Source organism: Hippoglossus stenolepis, chromosome 21 (assembly GCF_022539355.2).
Source record: "Hippoglossus stenolepis isolate QCI-W04-F060 chromosome 21, HSTE1.2, whole genome shotgun sequence".
NCBI lineage: Eukaryota > Metazoa > Chordata > Actinopteri > Pleuronectiformes > Pleuronectidae > Hippoglossus > Hippoglossus stenolepis.
This window is the reverse complement of record NC_061503.1, coordinates 908,156-931,936: the sequence shown is the minus strand read 5'-3', so window position 1 is coordinate 931,936 and position 23,781 is coordinate 908,156. Positions and strand designations below refer to the sequence as shown.

The following is a 23,781-nucleotide window of genomic DNA, read 5'->3' as shown; positions in this document are numbered from 1 at the left end:
TCATTTTCTATGAATAATATACATTTTCTTATTCATTTTCTCACTTAGCAATTTCAGGCAGAATTATCTTTTTTGGCACAAAGAACACCATGTCTCCTCTGAGTATGGTATCTCCATTCTTTCTTCTGGTGTGGTTAGAAAACACCTTAAGGATTACAAAACGGTATAAAATGTTGATCTGATGTGTAAAACAAATATCAGAAAGAGTCATACAATTCAAAATTGCAAAAGAATTCCCAGATTACCCCAATTCCCCCTCCCATTTACCAGCAATTTCTGGGGCTTCAATTTTATAGACAAAAATAGAAGAGAACGGGGCAGGTGAATCAAATCTAGATATTTTTTTCCTTTTCATTTGGAAGAGCATAATAATATATAACACAATCTAGCCAACACCTAATTACAGCAGATTACCATGGGCTGGCATGTGTGATATGATGTATCTTCTTTCTGTACCCATTCCCAGTAATTACACATATATCATGTCATCCACTAAATCATTATTGCATAAAGGATCCCCCAGTGGCTCTTTTCTAATGGACAGTGGAGAGTAATGGCCCACATCCACCTGGACTAGTGTTATCAACTTCAGACCAGTCCGACCCCTTACAGGGCAGTCCAGGCCGCACTGCAGACTGACATATGGGGCTGGCACTGCCAGCCAGGCCTCTGCTAAGACTCAGGGGGAGAGGGTGATCTTAGTGCTTGGAGCCCTCTGACCCAAGACAGAAACCACTTTCATCTTCACCTGAATGACAAATGATGGAAGGCGAACAGCAGAGGAAAGACAAATACTGTATAAAGCAGGGGAAGAGGATGAAGGAACAGATGTTGATTGGGAAAAAAGGATCATTTTATTTCTGGACATTGAAGGGATAACAGAATAGACAAAGATCTGGATTGTAAAACAGATGTGAGAGAGCAGAAAATGATAGAATGCCAAAGAAAAAGACAACAGATCCAACAAGTCCTCCAAAGTAATAACAGAAGAGGCTAGAAAGCCATTGCTTTCTAGAAATATTCTACTGAATAGTCCACAATTTGATGCTTCTATGACACTGTCAGTGCACTCAAAACTGTACAATAGATAGATATAGATAGTTAGATTGAAGTAAATTTATAAATAATGCAATACCTTTTCTAAAGAGACCTATTTTAAAAAGACAAACATGATTCTGAAAGAAATTTTAAAGGTAGAGCACGACTATGCTGACACTGTCCAAGCCTCCCAGGTCATTGGTGTATAGTGACAACAGGACTGGGAAAGTCCCTGTCCCCAGTGGATGTGAGCGTGATAGAAAAGGTGGAGTTGTGGACCCTGACAAACTGCTTCCACTTGAGGATCACATGGGTATCCACCTGGAGCTGGTGCAGAGGATGTGGAGCTGCATGCAGTTGAAGGTCGGGGAGAAATCCACAAACAGGATCCTGACATATGCGCCTGGCTTTTCCAAGTGGCTGTAGGAGGTATGTAGTACAGTCATTACTGAGCGACTTTGCCTATTGGTTAACTGCAGTGGGTTGAGGTCTGAAGTTACTTGAGAGAGTAGGTGGTGTTGCACATGTCTCTCCAGAGAGTTAACCAGGACTGATGTGAGGGCCACAGGTCGGTAGGCATTCAGCTCTGCAGGATGGTTGGTCTTGGGAATTGCCCTCATCTCGGAGCGCTTCCACAGTGTAGGAATTGTGTTTTCTTGGAGAGAGCGGCTGAAGAGGTGACAACAAATGCTGCCTAGCTCATCTGAGCATTCCTTCACCACCCTCACTTTGATGAGATCAGGCATGGGGCTTTGGATTGGATTGAGCCTCTTCAGTCCCTGTCTCACCTCCTCGTTAGTGACGCCAATTTGCTAAAATCACTGTTACAGTGGCATTCATGTAACTGTTTTCTGATCATCCCTCTTTGGTTTGTTTTAGGCTGTGCAACTTGGTTAAGGTTTGGGAATCATGGTTAATGTTAAAGAGAAAACCAGTGGTGACTGTTGGTAGGATACAAAATGCCACCTGCTATATTTAGTGTCATATAATACATCCATCCAACCCTCTAACTAGATCTTACCATTGGCTTGCATGTGCTTCTATATGCAGCTTTTTTCAATCACACACTGTTGGCAGAGCTTTCAAGGGCAATTTGGGATTCTGTATCTTGCCCAAGGACACATATTTGGCATTATAGGACATGCTTTCCTTCTTCTACCCACACTGACCCACCACACTTCTCCCTGTAGTCCTCAGTATGTTAGTGTTGAGGTGTGGCAGTGACAAGCTGGCAGTAGGTGATTTATACCAGAAGCAAAAGAGAGAGAAACTCCCATTTTGTGGAAGCAGAACAAAGGGAAATAAAAACATTTTTTGGAAACAGAAAGACAATTATGTTGCCAGGAGGTCACTGATGTGTGTGTGAAAAACACAAAACAGAAAATCTAAAACACCTGAGGATGGGGAAAAGATCTTGCTGAAGAACAAGTAAAGTGACTTTTAAACAAATGAGAAGAAGAGGGGACAATTCGGTGAAGGTGGAGGCCACAAGATTATGGGCGGAGAGTGAAAAGTTCAACATTGAAGTGAAGCCATGGGATTTTCCTCTCCAACAGGTAGCTGTTCAGTTTAGCTTCAGTGTCATCCCCCAACTGGAGAGCAGATGAAGCAGGTGGCTTTGTCTCTGCTGCACTTTGAAACACAGGTTCTGTGGTGCTGAGCCCCTTCACCTGCAAAACACAGAGACGAGAGATAAGATTAATGATGCAATTTTGAGCAATTGGGGCATTTTATAGAAACGTTTTAAAAATCAACCAATCAATTTATATTGCACGTGGCATCTTGTTCGTTAAAACAATACAAGTTACTGTATACCTGGATACCTGTTCCATCTCAATCCTCACCCTTGATTTTCTGCTCTCATGTAGTTAGTCTAAGGTTGAGTCAAAAACCACAGCTCCTCCCTGAAAATGTGGTTAGGAAGCCGCAAAACGAATCTTGGATCAAGGAACTCACTGTCCAGATGCTCCTGTGTGGCTGGGTCACAGTATGCATCCTCCATGTAGACAAGGTCTCCTGTGTCCTGGTCACTTTCAGCCAAGGTTGATGTTCTCAGGAGATGCAGGACTGGCTTCAGGTATGACATGCTTAACTAATGCTTCACCAGAGAGGGCATCTGTAAACTCCTGTAGAGGATGTCAGGACATTGATGATTGATTCATGGACCCCAATGTCCTGCCAAGTGGGGGACCAGGTGACATGTCTTCCTGAGACAAGGCTTTGCTCCAAATCCCTTACAATCATCCTCTGTCTTGAGCCACATTTTGTTGGACACTCTGTAATTAATGAGTACTCTAGCAGATTTGATTCTTGCTGTGCTTCACACAGTGTGCTCTTCTTTTTCCAGCTGTGCATGAAATGGCCAGTTACAAACAGAACAGTTTACAAAGTCCTGTGTCCCGATTTACTCTTTTGTCATCTTTCACAGCATTTTCTGAAAAAGAGAAAGATAATTGCTATTATTAATAGTAGTAGTTGTAGGAGTAGTATTAGTAATAATGTTAATAATATTGAGTTTATCACTCAAACAATGCATCTCAAAGATCTTACAAACAATAATATCTACAAGACAAAAGGGCAAAAACAACAATGAAGACAATATCAAACATAACTTAACACACACACACACACACACACACACACACACACACACACACACACACAGGAGAGACAGGCCTACAATCCCAAAATGCTGCATGTGGCCTGGTCCCTTGAATTAGTTCCACAGCTTTGATAACATTTGATGCATGATCAGTGGTGATGCACATCTGGCCCTCTTCTTTCAGACACCAGCTGGACAAATACTGAGAAAGTATTTTGTTTGTCGCTGTTTTTCTGTTTGACCACAAAACAGTTGTTTTAGCATAATACACATTTTTAAGGTCTATCTCAACTTTTTTACTTCATTCAGCATACAGTTCTGTGCGGTCAACTTGACTTAAGTATGTGTGGGAGAGAATTGAATACTAATAGTTTGACTTCAGTAAAGTAGTACATTATGGGGACGTTCTTACATCATGGTCACAAACACATCTGAAACAGTAGTTTGTTTGCTAGATGGGGCAAGAGAGTCACCACTGTAACTTGACGAATCTGAAAGACTGCCATATTACTGAAGTGCAGTTTTTCTATAGGATTAATTCGTCCAACATTGCTTCTGGCTCAACAGAGGCCATTTTTGCACACCACAAATGTAAAGTTTTACTCTGGTTTCACGCACGTGTTGCTGGGGGATGTATATGCATTTGCATTGTCCACTTTTGATTGGTGAGCATGGCTGTCATACAAGGAGAATGGCATTTGTAAAACCATTAACAGGGAAGTATAAACCCTGGATCAGATGCGTGGCATAATCTATAATCTACAACACAACCTTTGTGATTTGCTCATTGCCTTGTTTCAAATCATGATTTGGATTTGAAAAAAATGAATCATTCAGCCCTAATAGTTACCATGGCTACAGGTGTCTCTCGTAAGCTGTCCATGTCTCTTTGCTCCGCAACAGCGGCAGACTGGCTCATTTCAGTATATCCAGTCAGCATTTCCAAACTGTCTGGTATAAAACAGAACCACTCTCCCTAATCTAATGTAGCACAGTTGTTGCTACAAACCTAGCATTGGTGCAGCTACCTGTGCTGTTCACTGCAGAGCAGTGAGTCATTCAGAAATTCAATACCCCTAATTAGTAATCAACATAATGGTCCTTTTCTGGGTTGGGTTTGAGAGGAGACTTGTCTCGTGGACCAGTATCCACCCCTGGTGTGACTGTTGTCTTTTCTCAATTTCAGACTCCCAATTACTCAAACACACACACTTGTTTTTTTATTGTATCTTTTTATTTGCTGCAATGCTCTATGTTTACACTGAAGTAAGAATTACAATCTGCTCTTTTTTTTTTATCCCCGACTCGAAAATCAAGCTCATTTATAATACATGATGCTCCCCTTGTCTATCACTTTCTCTTTCCCCAGCTCTCTCTTCCATACCTTCTATGCATTCCTTCATCCATGCATCCTTCCAAGGTTGATTCCCCTTCCCTTTAAGACCAATGGGATAAGCATCTCATACATGTAAACACTATTCTGGGTCCCCTGGTACCTCTGCAACACACACACACACACACACACACACACACACACACACACACACACACACACACACACACACACACACACACACACACACACACTGTGACTCCAGTAATGTACATTCATCTGGTGTTATAGTTTTAAAGATTTCCCTGGAGTAAGCATTAGACTGACTACACCTGTGTAACACATAGTACATCAACTACACCTCCCTTGACCTTGCAGATTATCGCTCTCCTCAACAGTGTGGAAATGTCTGTGTGTGTATATGTTTGTCTTTAATTGGATCTGTTCTTACATAGTATTCTATTAGAGTGGACACATTACTACCGATCTGTATTTTCGAAGACACCAGGTCTGAATTATGCTCATCTCCCCCAGTAACCCATTTCAAATACAGCTTCAGGGCCTTCCACTGTTTGAAGCTGCAAAGAAAATCACACATTTTGTTATGGTTATGTCTCCGGACTGTTTATTTTTCGCCTCTTTATGAAGAGTGTTTTCAGTTTGATTATCACCTCCTTGTGTTTCATGTCTATCCCTGTGTTTATGTTTGTATATGACCTGTTCCTGTGTCTCATGTTTTCCCACTTCCTGTGTTCTGTTTCCTGTTTTATTTTGTAGTTTCTGCTCCTTGTGTGTTGTCTATCTTCACTTCCTGTCTTTGTCCTGTTGCCCGCCCTTGTGATTGCTGCACCTGTCCTCATGTGTTCCACCTGTGTTCAATTGCCCCTGCCTTCCCTGTTGTCTCTGTGCGTCCCCTTGTTGGGTCGTTGTCATTAATGCCTCGTCTCTTGTGCTTGTCAGTCCTCTGCGTCATCTCCATCTCTTGTGAGTTCCTAGTGTTTTCCCCAGTGTGTTCTATGTTTTTTCAGGTTAGACTTTTTGAAAGTCCTATTCTAGTTTCTTTTCCTGTTTAGTAGATTTTCCCTCTTCGGTAGATATTTTGCCATTAAAAGGACACTTTTTGTTGAAACCTCTGCCTCTGCATCTTGGGTCCACAAACTCTGACACTTTCTTCTGAATATTTTTTTGGAACACATTTGCTTTCGTGTTTGAACTGCGAAGAGCTGCGAGTGCCGTCCCGAATCTTTATTTAACCGCCCGCCCTTTACGTGCGCAAGTGTTGCACGCTGTTATTTTTCTTTTCTCTCCATCTCTGAGCATTTTCATACATTTCCCATATCCTTCTGGCAAACAGTGACTAAACAAATGTGTTTAACAAATTTGGACAAAGGAATATCTTGCACCCCCAGACCACTGTGAAATAATGAAGTAATATTTGCTTCCTGTTGTTTAGATCTGATTTAAACAAATATTTGTATATTCTAAATAATTCATTGCGTTCTATCCCTGTTGCAAAGCTGGGGCATGACTTAGCATGTATAATTAAACATATGTCTGCTAACCTAATTGTTGTACAGTTAGCTGGCTTTGTAGTGCTTAGTCTTAGGGTTTAGTGTATGGGAATAAACCGATGACATGAGAAGGAGCCAGCACACAGCTCGGTTACCCTTACTCTACTGTTGACAGAGGTGAGTAATGTGACTTGATTCCAAGAGGTGGAGAGTGGCAAGTTTCAAACTCACTTGAGAACGTGCTTTAAAGCAAACTGCGCACAAGAACACATCCACCCCTTACTGTTTTGTGTTTTGAGTTTAGTCTTTAATACCAGCAGCTAAATGCCAGGTTGCTTCTGTTGCATTGGCACAGGGTAACGTGTGAATGAAAGCTCAAAAGGCTCATACTACAGAGGACAGCTTTTATCTGTGTATGTCAAGAATGTATGCGTGAACATTTGTATCTAAACTTGTGCAAATCTTCACATCTCAATTCGAAATCTGGCATCTTCATCACAGACATGAGCCTCATGTTTGCTAATTTGCTGGATCATCAGCAGAGTGATGATCCAGGCTTATATACCCACCCCCACCCACCCAACCAAAGAAGGACACACACACACACACATACATACACACACAAAGTCCACTCTGTATATTTGCCATGAGCAATCCTGGTGCCATGGTGGGGATAGGTTAAGCACTCAAGGGCCCTGGTCTGGCATGCCTGAGGACCTGCCGGAGCTTGAGGCTATTGGCAGTGGATCAAAGCTGACCAAGTAGCCCGGCCCGTTAAACTGAAGGGAGCAGGCAGACACACCTAACCAGCTGTCCCTGGTGGAGAGCCAAGGGAGAGAGGGTGGTGGATGGATGAAGCTAGAGAGGAAGGGAGGGATGGTGGAAAAGTTGGGGAAGGATGGAACACAGCAGAAAGTGGAGAAAAAAAGGGAGTAAACAAAACATTTATGAACGATAAGGAAGAGACAAGGAGTAGAGTACAGAAAAAAGATTTGTGTAAGTTGAAAGGTGGAGGTGTTCCTACAAACAAAAGGAGAAACAAGGGGGAAAAAATGGAGAAAAAGAGGGGTCATGAAACAAGAGATAAAATAGTTATTTAGAAACAATAGAGTTAGAACAGAGCTCGCATGGCTTAAAGTGCTGCAGTAGCAGAAATCAGTCAGGTGAACTGAGGGCCTGAAACTAATCTGTAACAAAGTGAATCAGGGATGTGGAATGATACCAGTGTCAGGTATACACACACACACACACACACACACACACACACACACACACACACACACACACACACAGTCTTGTGTAGTCTTATCTGTAGTGATAAGAGGAGACTTGGGCAGCTGTTATTGTGTACCAATATGGGCCCTCAAGCCAATGGGACAAGATTCTTTATTAGAAGGCATGGTGTGGGACAGCTGTGTGCTCACCCTGTACTGCTTTCTGGATATCATGTGCAAAGCCTCTTCAGCCGTTCACTAAGAGGAAGCCTGAACCACATTTACCAGTTTAGCTAAAGGTCTTTATAGTAATTTGTTTTAAGAGATTAAAAATGTCACAGATTTTTTAAAAAGCCTTTGAACGCAACATTGTTTTACCAGCATGTTTTCCACCATCCCAATTTTTCAAACACATAGAGAAAACTATTCATGGAGAGATCATCATTTTTTAAAGACAATGTGTAGGTTTCAACCAAATGCCATGGTCTTCATTCAATACCAGAGACAATCTTCCATTAGAGAAAAGAAGCTTGACTTAGTGATCTTGTGTTTCCTAAAAAAAACAAAGAAAAACAAAGCAGAGGAACTGATATCATGGATTTAAGTAAGTTGCAGTGCTTCTTTGTTCATAATATCATAAATACTACAAATATGTATGCAAACAAGCATACACACAGTCTTCCAATTATCAGTTTTACTTTATATAAGTGCAGCACTTTGTTAAATATACATATGGTCAGACCTGCTGTTGTATATGCCAATTCAGAGTTGTTTTATTGGACTGCCGTTCAGTGTTTATACGGGAGAGAAGGCTTGTCAAGGCCCTTTTATGATTTGGAGCTAACCCATGAGGATGCTAATCATTGATTTAGCCATGCAGTGATAAATTATGCCAAAAAATAATCTCACAACAAACATTTGGAAACAAAAAAAGATGGGGGGACTGGGGTTATTTTATCAAACACTTCAACGAGTCTCCTAAATGAATAAAACCAAGCATATACAGTTTAACACAACAACTCAGCAACCCCTGCCCATCTCTGCTGACTAGGTTTCTCCTCACCTTTGTTCATTTTGTGAGATTGCATCATGTAATGTAAGGCAGACATTTATGTTTTCTGCAGTATGTTTTGGCAGTTCTTCCTAAACATCCCTGAAACATCTAATAAAGTCAGGATTCTGACTGCCAAGGTTTATATCAGAAGATGTCAGTAGGTGCATAGCGACCACTGAATCAACCCTCTGCTGCTGCAGGGCGCCATATATTAAGTCCTTCAACAGTGCAGTACTGTGTAAATCTCTTCTGTAATTAACTAAGATGTGGTCCTAGCTGTGTGTGTAGCTCCAAAATGACTGGCTGGTAATAAGGAACCACAGCAGCTCATCCGTGTACTTTTATTGGGCTTTATGATTTGCATCAGCAGTCATAAGTATTGTTGCTGACCAATCCAATGGTTGTCTTGATGGGCTGTGAAGACTTTATTGGCTCCTTTTGGATTGCTTGATGGGAATACAAAAAGTTTCCATTTTCACTGAGTGTATTTAAAACGATCTGTTGTAAAAATGGCTATATATGAATTGTACTTTTGATGTTTCATGTATTTAGCTAACAATACAAAAGTGCTGCTTCAAGTGAGTGAACGGTCTAAGTTCAAGTGAGAAAACTCCTGCACTTGAAGTCTACACCAACACACCCTGTCCACATTTTAGTACAGCCCAGTTTGGGTCATTGTTGAGTGATTACGTTTGCACAGACATGGTACAAGAGACTCAGAAACGGACAATTGAGGCAGTGCCACTGAGGAAAATCAGTTTTTTAAACGGTGCGTATGATTCATACTAAAAGTCTATGTGCACACAAAAGCCGAAAATGGCGTAAGCAAAATAAGATCCAGATTTATAAAACCATGCGCACGCACACCTGAAGGCCATGTTCCCCTTTTTAAAAATCGTTCTCCACCTGGAAACGTGCATACGGGGATCTGCCCTCTACACGCCCACATTCAGCCGTAAGTGTTCAATGCAAAGCTCGTCATGATTATTGTCCTGCTGACAAATCGGTTTCTATGGTGAATCATGGCATCAAGCAATTTTCTGACACCAACATGGAGGAGCTTGTTGGTGAGGGGGAGGTGAAGAAAGACGGATTGTTTGGTGGCCAAAGCAGTCATCCTTAATAAAAGAAAATACACTGAGTGGTAACGTGTTGCTGCTGCTGCTAATCGCCTGCAGCGTCGTACTTGTTGATAAAGATGCACTGTTTTAAAATGTATCAAACTATTAATCACATGACTTTGTAACTGTTGTTTTATGCTATGTTCAATTGAAGGTTCTTATGAAACAATTATATTTCACGAGCACAAATAACACTGTTGCTTCTAACGTACAATGATGAAGTGGATCAATTATCTGGCTTCAATTCCCCTCGCCATTTTCCTGTCTCCAGTATGTTCGTACGCATGTGTTAAAGTTTGCGTACAAGTGCACACTTCTCTCTTCAAGATTGTTTTTATAGATCCCAAAGTGTACGTCTGAAAGATGCGTATGCAATGGTTATAAATGAGGCCCCAGGTACTCTCTTTCAAAGTAAACTTTTCAAATATGTTCTCTGTGTGCAGCCTGTGAATGGGTATCCTTAGTATTCAGTCCAGTGGAGGATATTTTTTGGGCATACTATCCGTGGACCTCTAAAAGTGCTTAAGGATAAATAAAATTGGCAGAAATAAAAGTGCTTGACGATGTGAGCAAATTTTGTGAATGGCTCTTTCCTTTGCCATATCTCTGTAACTCACCATTTTGAAATTGTATCGGTTCTGCTCTTGAATGTTTTTGTGCTTTGCCAGGCTGCTTATAATTTAATGAGCACTCCCCATTGACATGGTCAAACTGTATGAGTCAAGTGATAATGAGACAAGCTCTGTTATTGTACAAGGGCAGTCCTGAAGATAGGGATGGGTTACCCCTGCACCAAAGTGCCAGATTCCAAAAAAGTGTTGTCAGATCAAGCAGATCATGAAGGCAGTTGTTTCTCCTTATTCCTGGACATATGTTATTGTTACCCATCGTTCACATCAGCTGATGATTTTTTATGAACACCAAACTAATTATTTAAAATAGAATGTGTTCTTGTTCAACATAGTTGAAGATCTGATCATATTTGGGAGAAATGTATACATGAATGCAGAACATTTTAAAGGATTCACTCACTTTTTCCTAAGTTAATGAAGTTAAATGAATGATTAGTGATGAATGAGAAATAATAAAAATTTGCACTTAAAATGTATAGTATAATGTCATGTTTTTTGTCAAATAATGCACGCATTACAATGTGTTTCAAGCTCACATATAAAGTCACGTCACCTACCAGATATGTTTAGTTATTCTGAAAATATTATGTTAATGTTCAAAATATTATCATGTGCACAGACATGACTAAATCAATTCAGCTAATTTAAATCATCAGAATAATTTGTATTCTTTGGTTGATTTCAGGTTCATGTGATTTTTGTCTTTGGAAGGTGATGGATCTTTATAAAGTTTGGTTGGTCTGTGATGACAGTTAGTGAGATGATTAGTACATTCCACTTGCGGCTTCAGTTTCGGGGTCCTGGCTCATGCTGTCACAAAGCTCTGTCCCACTGGCACACTTTAGTACATCAGACCCTCAATGATATTATTAATTATACCTGTTTTTTTCCTGCTATGTAAAAATGTATGGACTATTTGCACATGCTGCTGCTTGTCCTTTTCTCTCTGGATACTACCGTCAAAAAAGAAGTCTCTGTCTTGCTGCGTTTCTGATCCTTTTCACTTTCCGCGTTTCTCTCTCCCATTCTAACACACTCTGCCAGTGGATCACATTTTTGTGGGAGGATGGAGAGTGATAAACTCTGGGAGGTAGGCTAATGCTTATAGAGAAAGCGGTGCTGAACACAGCAGAAGGATATGATAAATTGGTACAGTAAGGCTGTACCGGGCACATCCAACTCTGAAAAGCAAACACGTGCACGTACAGACCTCAGGGGGGGCTTAAGCATCTGCCATTTTACCTCCAACTAGAAAGAGTGCCCTTTTTTATGGGATGAATTTTTTTTTAAATGAATAATTAATTTCCTTTTTGCGCACTGCCCCACCGATTCAAGCGGATCAGACATATTGACTGATTCAGACAAAACAAATCCGGTCGGAGATTGATGTGCAGACTGCATCCCCCCTCTCTCACTCTCCCCTCCCTCCCCCCTCCCTCCCCCCATGGTTGCAGCTGCGGACGAGCACTGCATGGAGCACATGCACGTGTGCTCCATGCAGTCTAAAGTTAGCGGATGTCTGTGAATGATGACATTTAGGGAGACAGTTATCTGCTCACATAAACTAACAATATTGTGGTAATTTTAATGTTATTTGATATTGAGGTACTTTAAGAAATGGAAATATTTGGCATATGGTAGTAGTTGATAGTTTCTGTTAGTAATGTGGGAATCAATTGAATATGGTTGAGTTTTTGTGCCTACTTAAAGGAATGGTCCTATCACATCACAGCATTTTAAATTTGTTCGTATTGTCCAGAAGGCTAGTTAGTTATATGCTAGCTAATTATTACATTATCCATCCATTTTAATTGGACATTTTAATCAACCAACACATATTTAAAAGTCAGGATAGTAAAAACCACATGTGTTCTCAATAGCTAATGCTTGTATGTACGATCACAAACCTTAATAAATAGGGCATTGCAACCCATCTCTCTCTCTCCCTCTCTGTCCTATTGGATCTGAATTAGAATCAGTTTTTCATTGCTCTCAATGTAGTACAAAGAAATATACATCTGCTAAGCACGAGGACAATTAAGGCCAACAAATAAAGGTAAAGTGTAGACAGGACTGTTATATTAAGGTTGAGCCGAATACTCGGATGAAACGACTATCCGGTACGGATAATGTACTTTGACGGAGCACGAGTACCATCTGAGTAAAATGTGTCAATATCCGTACTCGTAATGAATGAAAATCCTCATGTGTCCACATGATTCCTTGATAGGCCAGCCACACACAGAGCTCCTCCCCTACACAGAGCCTATAAAAAGTTCACTGCTGCTACAATCATGTTGTTGTCACAGCCACTCTGTCCACAGGGATACTAACGTGTAACATCGTTATCTATGATCATATATTCTCAGCGTCCACTGGCCAAGCTCTAGGCCCTACTGGTCGAGTCAGAGTGCACCACTCTGGACACACACGGAGCGAGTGCTCCTCTCTCTCACACACTTCAATTTTTAAGAAGTAAGATAAAAAGAGACAATAAAAAAGTATGTAAACTCGTTGAGTATGAAAACCTGCATTTTACTTAATACTTCTCATTGATTTATTCACTGAAGTTTATAAAAAACTTGTTCTGAATAGTTCTCTTACTCTTGTGATCAAAAACTTGATCTGAAGCTCAATTCTAAGGCTGTTCTGTAAATAGTTTTCTAATAAACAATAAATATAGTAACTTCTGATCAACCAATATCCATGTCAGGCTTAAAATACCCATTTCCGGTTTCAGTCCCGCCCACTCCTTGTTTAAGTCTGAGAACAGATACTGATTATTTAGTTGGTTGAACAGATACCGATACAGATAATGGTGTACTCACGAGCCCTATTTTGTTCCAGTATATTTGACATAGTATGGAAAATGTATATCAAAGTATTACAAATATTTATCTTAAAACAAATAAATAAACACGTGTCTAATACACATGATCTAAACCTTATTATTTGAAGTTGAATTGCTTTTTATCTAATGTTTTAATGTTATTTAATGTTATCTAATTGTTGCTAAAATAGATGTCTTCTGAGCCTCAGTATATGATATATGTGAATTATAATAACCTAATATGTTTGCACATGGCGGTTGTATCCTATTGTTTGTGATTACTGAAGTAATTATACATTCTATGTAGAGGTGGAAAGAGATGGATAGCCATGAGGCCGCCATGTAAGATTAGGTTGATTAACATGTTCACATGAGGAGAATACATTACATTTATTTGTATTTAGCATTGCTTAACTGTCATTTAGCATGTCAAGTAATGTCATGTCGTGTTTGAATAAAAATAAGTCTGAAAAGACTATTTTTGCAAAAAGTTACTATTTATGAATTTAGACCGCTGCCCCTCTTAAAATCCCCTGTTTGCCCTGCTGACAAGATGAGAGAGGGTAAAAAAAAAAGACAAGCACGAGAGACCTATACAAAAGATCCCAGCCCTCCAAATTCCTCCATATACCTAAATTAAATTCTTCTCCTCCCTCCATTCTTGTACAGTTGAGCCAAGTGGGGTAGCGGACAGAACAGTTATCTCTCTCTTTCTCTGTCTCTCAAAAACACTGTGTGTGTGTGTGTGTGTGCGTGTGCGTGTCGTGCCGAGCCAAACTAATTGGAGTGATGGAATGTCAAGCCCATTCTAATCAGAGCCAGGAGAAACCGGCCAAGTCCAGATCGTGGCACAGAGGATGAACTGGTGCAATGAGACAGAGTGTAGAGGAGAGCCTCACTCATCCAATCTCCTTATTCAGATGTCATAATTCGTTACAGTCTAGTGCTATGACGACTTTGTACGCGTTGTGAAAAAGTGGCACCAGTTCCATTCAGCGCAAATTTATGTAATTTAATAAATAAATCAGTCTCAGGTTATGAAGGCATGAGTTACAAATTCAATTGATCTCTGGTCTCTACTTCAAGGGAACACGAAGGCAACAATCAGGTATAAAATATGCAGATTATTGTCTAATATCTAGTAGTAAGGAAGAAATTACTAGGCTGATAACACAGGAAATATGCAAAATTGAATAAATTAACCACATGGATTTCAAACAATGGAATGTAAAGGTGGTAATATACGCGATGGTGGCACGCAATATGGTAAAGGGGGATTGTGTGGTGAAAATGTTAATGGCAACTAATGTATGTGTGAATGAGTGAAACTAAATAAAAGTACATTTATATACATTTATATACAGTATAGTTCTGGCACCTACATCAACCCAGTCATTAATAGCAGAATCAAATGATTCAATCAATCAATCAATCAAATTTTATTTGTATAGCCCATATTCACAAATCACAATTACTCTCATAGGGCTTTAACAAGGTGCGACATCCTCTGCCCTTAACCCTCAACAATCGCACGTAAAACCTACCAAAAAAAAACTTTGAACAGGGGACAAATAACGTAGAAACCTCCGAGAGAACCACATGTGAGGGATCCCTCTCCCAGGACGGACAGAAGTGTAAAAGAAGCCACGTGTAACTGTGAACATGAACAATAACAGTATTACCCTAACCCTACTACAACATTGATTCAAGGAAACATTTTATAACATAATGGAAAGGTGCAGTCATACGAGGGGCCAAAGTTCTCCACTTTGATTTGACCTGTATTTAAAGATGTCTGAATAGGAGACAATGAAGCTTGTATTTCAGCTGACATGGCTGCTCTATTTTTCTCCAGTTCAGCTTTCAGGTCGGAGATGATCAGAGTGGAGTTAGCTAGCTTAGCTGCTGGAAGCATGGCAGGGTCTGTGGTTGAAGTTTTTCCTCTGGGCGCTTGTCTTACTCTTGCCTGACATACTCCAAAAGTTGGGTTATAGTCCAGTGGTGTGGCTCTGAGTTTACTCTGAGTTTGCTGATGGTGCAAAGAATCTCAAAAATTGCTGAGATTTCTTCGTCTTTTCCATGACACTGCGACTCACAGGTGATTCGGTCTCTTAATTCCACTTTTGACGATGCTAAAAGTCTGGACCTTCCTCTGTGGATCTCTTAAATGAGGACTCGAACTAACACTTCCAACATTGGACAGGAAGCGTAGCCTTATATGGTATTATTGGGGCAATAATTACTCTAATTTGCTATCGTCGTGCACACACTCAAATACATGCGGATGACATTCATTATGTTTATGCACGTCATTTACAAACTTTTGAAGTTAATAGCATTTGTTGAATCTGATGTGGAATGTTCGTATAAACTCACCATATGGACAAAAGTAGGAGAAATTTAGGATTAGAATTTATATAAGGCTCACTGTCATTCAAACTCAGGTGGCACTAATGACAATCACAGACATAAAATCTATGCCTCTGTTCTTTTTCACTGTTACTGTGTTCAGGCCCAGAGGAACCAAAGACACCCTAACACTCAAATAATCTAATGTTGGGGAAGGCTGAACAATTTTTATGTAGGGATGTCTTCTGTTTCCAATCCAATATTTAATCAACTTGTCTAAGAGGTGATTTATTGCTTATTTGTGTTTTACTACATTCCTTTTTGGCAACTGTATCAAATCACTTTTCTTTCAGGCTTAAAACTCGACTTCTGATTATGTATTCATATTTCTCCAATTAATGCAGTACTAATCTGCAGCAGACTGGCACAATGAGTATTTCTACATTTCCCCCCAAAATTGAATAGGGGTGATAATTATTATTAGCGCTTAAGTGTGAAGTGTCTCCTAATTGGGAACGCGGTGATCATTGGATTATAAATACAATTTTACAGAAGTAAAAACAATTACACGCATAAAATGAAGCAGTATATGATAATAGATAGAAGATACAGAACTTTGCATTACTCTCCTACTCCCTGTTAGAAGGAGGAGGCTGGGTCTGATGGTGTGAAGAAGGAAGAGGAAGCACAGCACACAACATCAGAAAGATTAGAATAATGTGGAAAGGAGTTGAAATTTGTGCGTGTACACTATTTCAGGGCCGATGTATTTTATGAACTGGCTCTTTTGAAACCTATGTACAGTAAATTCGGTATCATGTATTCTAATTTATGTTGTATCTTCATCATAAATAATGAAAATGATATGTGTTCATTTTGCAGAAACCAAGCCAGGAAGTGGTCTGTGCAAACCAGGAACCATTGCTCTGTTTGGCAACGTGGTGTACAGCGGACTGCTCAACGAGCACTTCTGGCATTTTGGGGTTCCCCTTGTCACCAGACTGGTTAGTTCTTGATCTTTTTCTCTTTTTACACCTCCTGCTCTACATGGATTGTATTCTTTCCCATGGTTCGTCTATTGCAGCAATTGCTTCACCTTTCTCTCTCACACGCACACAAACACACACACACATGCACTCATACACACACAGACACACACAGACACACACTAATGTCTGGACCAAAGTGTTTCATGTGGGGCAGGATTTGTACAAACATGGCTGCTTCATGCCTTGGCAGCCTAACAATGCATTAAACATTTGTCTTTGGGTCTTAGGGTCTTTTTGTTTGGTTAGTTACCTCTGCCAAGGAGGTTATGTTTTCATCTGCATTTGATTTTCACTTTCTTATTTTGGTGTATTTCAATGTTTCTGTTGATTTCTCAAAGAATAATTCATGGACATTGATGAAAAGATTCAGGCATGCTTAGGAGACTCATATTTATGATTGTGTGCAAATAGGTGTGGATCCAAATCTAAATATTTTAAATGAATTTAAATGCGGTTTCATAAGTGGACTGTTGGGCCCTTGGTGGAGGTATGCGGCGAGTGCTCTACTAGAAGTATAGTAGTTAGAACCACGTAATGTGAGAAAGATCAATCAGATCAGCACCTTTTAAAGGTATTGAGGTTTTAATTATTAGCCACATGGTGTTAGCTCTATAAATGTATGGTCCAAGACCAACATGAATGAATAAGGGCAAATGACAGCAATCCACTCGATCATCAGTTTTACTTGCTGATTTAATGTCAATATATTCCTTCATCTTTTAAAATCAAATGAAGTCTCAATTTAAAGTTTTAATTACCTATGATATTTGAATTAAATGAATGCTTACTTTTGCAGTATAGAGGAAAGTCCTGAGGGATTACTACCTTCTGTAAGGGAAGGGTCAAGTGACATACACCTATTGGGACAGTGGTCTTATTTGCGACATCCATACAACTAATTTACAACAGCTAATAGTTTTGAGGAAAATGTATTGGCAATTTAGCTGTTTTTTTTTATATGATTAATGTATGAGAAAATATTACACACAATCCTTCCAACTTGCTTCTGAAAGGGGAAAATAAGGTACTGTACAATACCAAGGCCAAAAGATAAGTATTCATTCAGATTTGACCACTGACCAACCAAAATATGCTGCCTTTAATGAAATTAGAATTTTTTAAGCATTACAAATCTGAAACATGGAGTAGTACATCTAGTGAAGATGTGATTTGATAAGCTCATTCAAAGCCATCGACTTCTACACTTAAGTGATACAACCAATTCTGAAGGTTGACAAGGAGGAGCTGCCCAAAATACAGGAATGGCCTGTGTCCCTGCTTTGCAAATAATAGCAAGGTATGGGGAGGCTGGAAGGAGGAGTCTCACAGTGAAGAAAACCCAAATCATCAAGACATTCACCAAATTGGAAATAACAAACCTTAAGTTGCTGCTTCCTCCTTTGCCAGTGACAAAACAATGTGAGTCGTTGAAAAGATGACATACAATAAGATTAGATAAGATGTGCCTTTATTGCGCTTCCTTGGATGAGTAGAGAAAGAAGTTAAAAAGTTAAAGTGGGAGACGGAGCTGCTGTGTCAGGCTGCCACTTGCTGTGGCGGACACACAATGTCAAACTGGGTCAGACGTAGAAGGTAGAATAGCCTTCATTGAAACTAGTATGTAGAAAAATACATTTTGCTCAGTATATGCTCCAATATATACAAAATGCTGTATATAATACATTAACGGATCAATGTACATTTTCTAGTAGTGGTTCAATTATTATTACATATTTTAATATTAATATTAATTATTTTCTGAAAGCCACATCTATTGTGAACATATGGATGCCCAAAGGCCCAACACCACTGACACCACTGTGGCCCTCCACACCTTTATAAACATTAAATGTAAAAATAATATGATAATAATTCAATAACAAACATTTACTACTCTATGAACCTGGCAAAACTCAACAAGGTCTTTAATGCGTTTCAAAATAAAATCTCTCCAGCGTTACCGAATCCATTCTTTTGTTTAAAAAGGGTTTTTATTGTGAAATATTTGCAGGAGCGGAAGATGCAAGGCTTTATACTGTAGTGTACTGAGTACACAAGACTACTTTTTTACAAGGAAATAGCCATATTTAAGGCAAAGCCGATGAAAAACATTGTGCTGCTTTAGCAGCTCCTCTGCAGAACATATCGTTGAGCTGAGAAGCTAAATATTTAGCATTGAACAGATGTAAATATTAACTTATATTAATATGAATATTGTGCATTGAAACTGCCTTTCTTTGTGTATTTATATGCTCGTACATAGAGCATTTAACAGAAATTGCTAAAATAATAAATATGACCCTCCTAAGTGGAAGATATCAGGGTGGTAGATCTCGGCTTACCACCCTGGTAAGCTCCCGGCTTAAGTTTTAAATTAAAAAGTGATCTTGGGCTAAAAGGTTGGTGACCACTGCTTTATGCAACAAAGTGAAGCTCTGAAAAGCTAGGCCAGTGTAGGGAAGTTTCATTTATTGCCGCAAAACTTCTATACTAACAGTTGTTGGGTTTTGTCTTTTTATGACACTTGTGATCATTAAGCAAAATATGGATGTTTTGCACTTGCAGAGTTTTCTTAGCAAATTCGAAAATTTAAAACTAATTTAACTGAAGCAAGACAGCCTTTTAACATTTATATACACTATATATATGTTTGTATTTATCTTTTCTATATAAAGATATTTCTATATTGTAGCAACACACTATTAATTATGAGAGGAAGGTTACACATTACTTTCATTCAAGGTGAAGGCAAGAATTTTTATTTCCCAAGAAGCAAGTTAAATAGATTATGGCAAGTCAACTATAAATTGGAAAAGCTATTAAAATGATTAAATAAGTTACTGAGGATAGATTCCAGTACTCTATGAGGCCAGTTTTTCTTAAAACATGAAAAATGTTTTGTTGTATACAGAACAAATTGTTATTATACTTTTATTTCATGTTGTCAGCTTGATTATCAAACAAAATGTTATGCACTCACTTCTTCTTATGGACAACAGAGCATGCCAACATGAGACAACCTTTCCTCCCTTCTATTAGCAGGAAAAAGCAGTTGCTGAGTGCTGTACAGAAGACTCAGAGTTATCTCATGTAAAAGTTGAGCTATGCAGGGGCAACACACGCCTGCAGCCAAACCTCGAGCAGGATAGCTCAGATCCCATTGCTTAAAGCAATCGCCTCTACTCCAGCCATTTGCAATGAAAAGCAAGAGTTTTAAGATGGTTCAACAGTTTTCATTTTACAAGTCTGGAGAATTTAAGCAAAGAGCATGGGACCACAAGTTGAATCTCTGACCTTTCCCAGACATTTTGTTAGACCAGAAAAGTTAATACCTTGATGGAGAAACTGAAAATATCTTCTTGATTCTGTTTGTTGAAGAAAAAAAGGATAGTCTTCTTTAGTTAAAGCCAATATATCCAATATATCCCTCTAGTAGCCATGGGAGGTTTGATGGGAAGTTTGACTGTTGACTGTAAGGAGTAAAGGAGTTTGTTTTCCCATTCAATCCTCAATTGTCATTGTTGTTTTTTTTCACCAACAACAATGCTCCATAATTTAACTAAGGGGTTATTGTTGTAAGTATGACTAACAGGGTCCCTTAACCTTTACAGGGTAGCAACTATAAGAAAATCAAAGCCAAACCAAGATGTGAACTGTCAGTTGATTAATATTGCTTCATTGTGTCATCTGCATAGCAATGGGAATGTATGTGGTGCTTTCTGATATTATTGCTTTAAGGAAGCTAAAGTAAAGAGTATGGATCCAAGTAAAGAACCTTGCTGAACTCAATGATTCATTTTTGTGTGCATGGAGAAGTCATTGTTAACGATGACAAACACATGCAAGCCTTGAAGCTGTTAGTTTTAATCCCTATTTGTTTGAGTCTCCATTGTTCGAGTCTCCGAGGGCCATTTTCATGTTCATAACATGAAAGGGCCATATTACTGGTGTGCTCAAGTTTTTTTTCCACTGTGACTTTTTGTAATGCAATATTACACATATTAATCCTTTTCTTGACATTTCCCATATACATTGAGCATTCCTTAAGTAGGGTTGTATCGCCACTGATTTCCCAAATCGATTAATTTCTAATTCACACGGTATCGATTAAATTCAATATCGAGTCAGTTCAGGATATTTTATTGTGCAATAACAATTTTGCTTGGATATCTGCAAGGAACATGAATAGGTAGGCCTGTCATGATAACACATTTTGTTGGACTTTATATTGTCCTAGAAAATATTGTGATGAACGATATTATTGTCTTAATTTTCTAATATTACATATATATTAATTAATAATACAATAGCATTATCAGTGCAAGCAGGCTACACCCTTTCAAAGAGCAATAAACGTAAATTTTCAGAATATTAAGTTTGACATTTGAATTATATATCAATGAAATATCCTAAATACATAAAACGTTAATAAAATAAACCACACACAACAATAAATAAATGGGCTCTCTGGCTCTGTTACCAAAAATAGCTCTTGATTAAATATTAAACATTTGGCACAGGACATATGTAACCAGCTCAGTAAACAGGACGGGATGGTTATGATTTACATGAGCTTCAAGGTTTGTATTGTATTAGGGTTAGAATTCCAGCAGTTCACCTAAGACTTTGTGTGTATGTGTGTGTATGTTTGTGTGTAGTGTAGTGTAAAGCGCAGGTCAGCAGGAGTTTGGAGGGAGGACACTCAGACAGAGACTGGAAGAAAACCAACCACTCGTAGCCGAGTTTACCTCTATCATCTCCGCTTCATTTTCGGTTTCTCCCGGAGAGGTGAGAGAGAGAGCAGTAAAATGTTAGAGGCACAGAAGCCAAATGCAGGCCGGATCAGACAATCTTGCGGGCCGTATATGGCCGGGAGACCTTCCCCACCCCTGATCTATGGTGTCAAATACAGCACTAATACCCCATTCGCCACAACAATGTCTATTTCCATATCACAAAAACGTTTTGTTTCTACATTAAATAGATATTGTAGAATCCACTCGGTAAGTGGCAGCAGTACACCATGTGTGGCTGTGATCCTTAAACTTAAAGAACATGTTTATCCAGCCTCCGAAATCAGGGCTATGGTGGAAAAATAATACAAGCACAAGCGTTATGCTAGGATTCATAAAGTACTCTGCCCACTGAGTGGTAACTGCTAGTTTGGCTTTTCTTACCAAAGATCAGGACCCATTACCAGTAATCAGAAAGCATGCAGCCCTTTTTCGTGTGTGTGTGTGTGTGTGTGTGTGTGTGTGTGTGTGTGTGTGTTGTCTTTGGGTCATTTTAATCCCTTCCTCTTCTCATATAGCATTTGTTATGAAATCTTAAATATCCATCACATACCTCATAGTCGAGGAAAGGTGACATATTTAGACAAATTGGTTAAGTCATTTATTCCGCAGCTTATGGGCGTATATACAACATGGTTACCTGAGCAATATTATGATTACTCCAATATGCTTATTTTATATTAGATTTTTTTTTAAACAAATATTGAGAAAAAAAAATCCATATTAATAATGTAAGTTTTTGAAAAAATACTACCCAATCCTTAGCATGTATTGGATGTAAAAGATCATCCTTTTAATTTGTAAAGAAGCAAAGCTTTTGTTGAAGGCACACTTTAGAATGGGTTTATTCATTATGATGGGACGCACATATCATGGAGACACATCACTTGTAAGATGAAGACAGTGTTCATAGTCCACATCTTTCTTGACCGACCTGCACCTCTTCTCCTAGACCCTGACAACAGCACCAGTCATCTTTTATTTATTAATTTTTTTTTAGCGTAAGCTCACTCATATTCAGGGTTTGGATTAACTTATTCATGACCCAGACCTGAAATAACTTGTTAGCTTCGACATGGTACTTTCTAGGGAAAAAGAGAGAGGCCAGACCATCTCTCAGCTTTTGGTAATCTCAGAGAGAGAAATAAAGGAGAGTGAAAGCCTAGGCTGCACAGCAGACATCCATACATGTATGTAAATGGGCTTATTTCAAGAAAGCCTCTTTCATCACAAATGGCTGTATATGAATTGGTATTCATACTCTAGCTATACTAAGAACTAGCTCATTTCATTTTTACATGGTAAATGACAATATGCCTCAAGTTTGCTGCACATTCCACTCCTTCCTTTGAAGAGGGTGTGAGGAGCATGCTGTCAACTTAGTTAGTGTTAGAAAGCAAACAGAATTAGTACCTAACATCAATTCACGTTCCAAAGTTAGCATGAAATATGACATTTTGTGTGTTGTTGGTGATGGTCTGGTTTGTTATCAAAAACTGAAATTGGAAAATGAAAAGAAAAGATGAAAACTCGAAACACTTAGTGTTTGATACAGTTTTATTATGAAATGTACTCTACACTTCACCGGAGCAGATCTTAAAAGACGTTCCTCCTCATTTCTGGTTGGAGGGTTAAAAAGATAATGATTCGTCCCTCTGAACCAGTCCTTTAGACTTCCTGACCCATCCTTGTACATGTATAGAATATACTGACTCTCCATGTCACCATCTTCAGGGGTTTCTAATCATGGTATATGACTTTATTTGCATTTTCCTTATTTTAATAGCAAAATGTAGTTACTGCAAAAGGGTCCATAGTAGAATGAAAGGTTTATGTTTGTGATTGAGTTTTCTTTCCTGCATTATATTGTTTCCTTAAAGTCTGGTGGCATATGTATGTGTGTTTGTGGTATTGACTGGACACATTACCCAATGCAACAGTGTAGACCTATTGGTAATATAATATAAGTCTTCATTGGTGCCCAAGGAGATATTCACAATCGAGTAATCAATTAGTCATTTGAATGTATATTTAGCAAATACAACTATGGTCTAGCCCAAAAGAATCTGATACACTCCACTAGACCCTTTATAAGGAATAAAGGGTCTAGGATCTCCCGGGATCTTTAAACATACAACGATAGTTTACTTACTCAGACTGGTCACCACATCAGGTTCCAAGCCAAGAACCAAGATCTGAGGCTCACTTGACAACACTTCACAAAAAAAGCATAGCCTGGACTCACATTTTGGACC

At 39.0% G+C, this 23,781-nt stretch overlaps 1 protein-coding gene across 6 annotated transcripts in view; it reads left to right on the top strand.

The window, feature by feature from the left end:
- Positions 1-23,781, top strand: part of rbfox3a (RNA binding fox-1 homolog 3a) — a 488,647-nt gene that overhangs the window by 281,221 nt on the left and 183,645 nt on the right. For 5 of the 6 annotated variants that reach the window (XM_035146628.2, XM_035146626.2, XM_035146627.2 and 2 more), the window contains one exon: positions 16,567-16,688. In XM_035146628.2, the coding sequence (XP_035002519.1) occupies positions 16,567-16,688 (122 nt within the window). Of the gene's footprint in view, positions 1-16,562; positions 16,689-23,781 lie in introns of those variants that run through there. The other variant, XM_035146629.2, reaches the window with a different exon arrangement.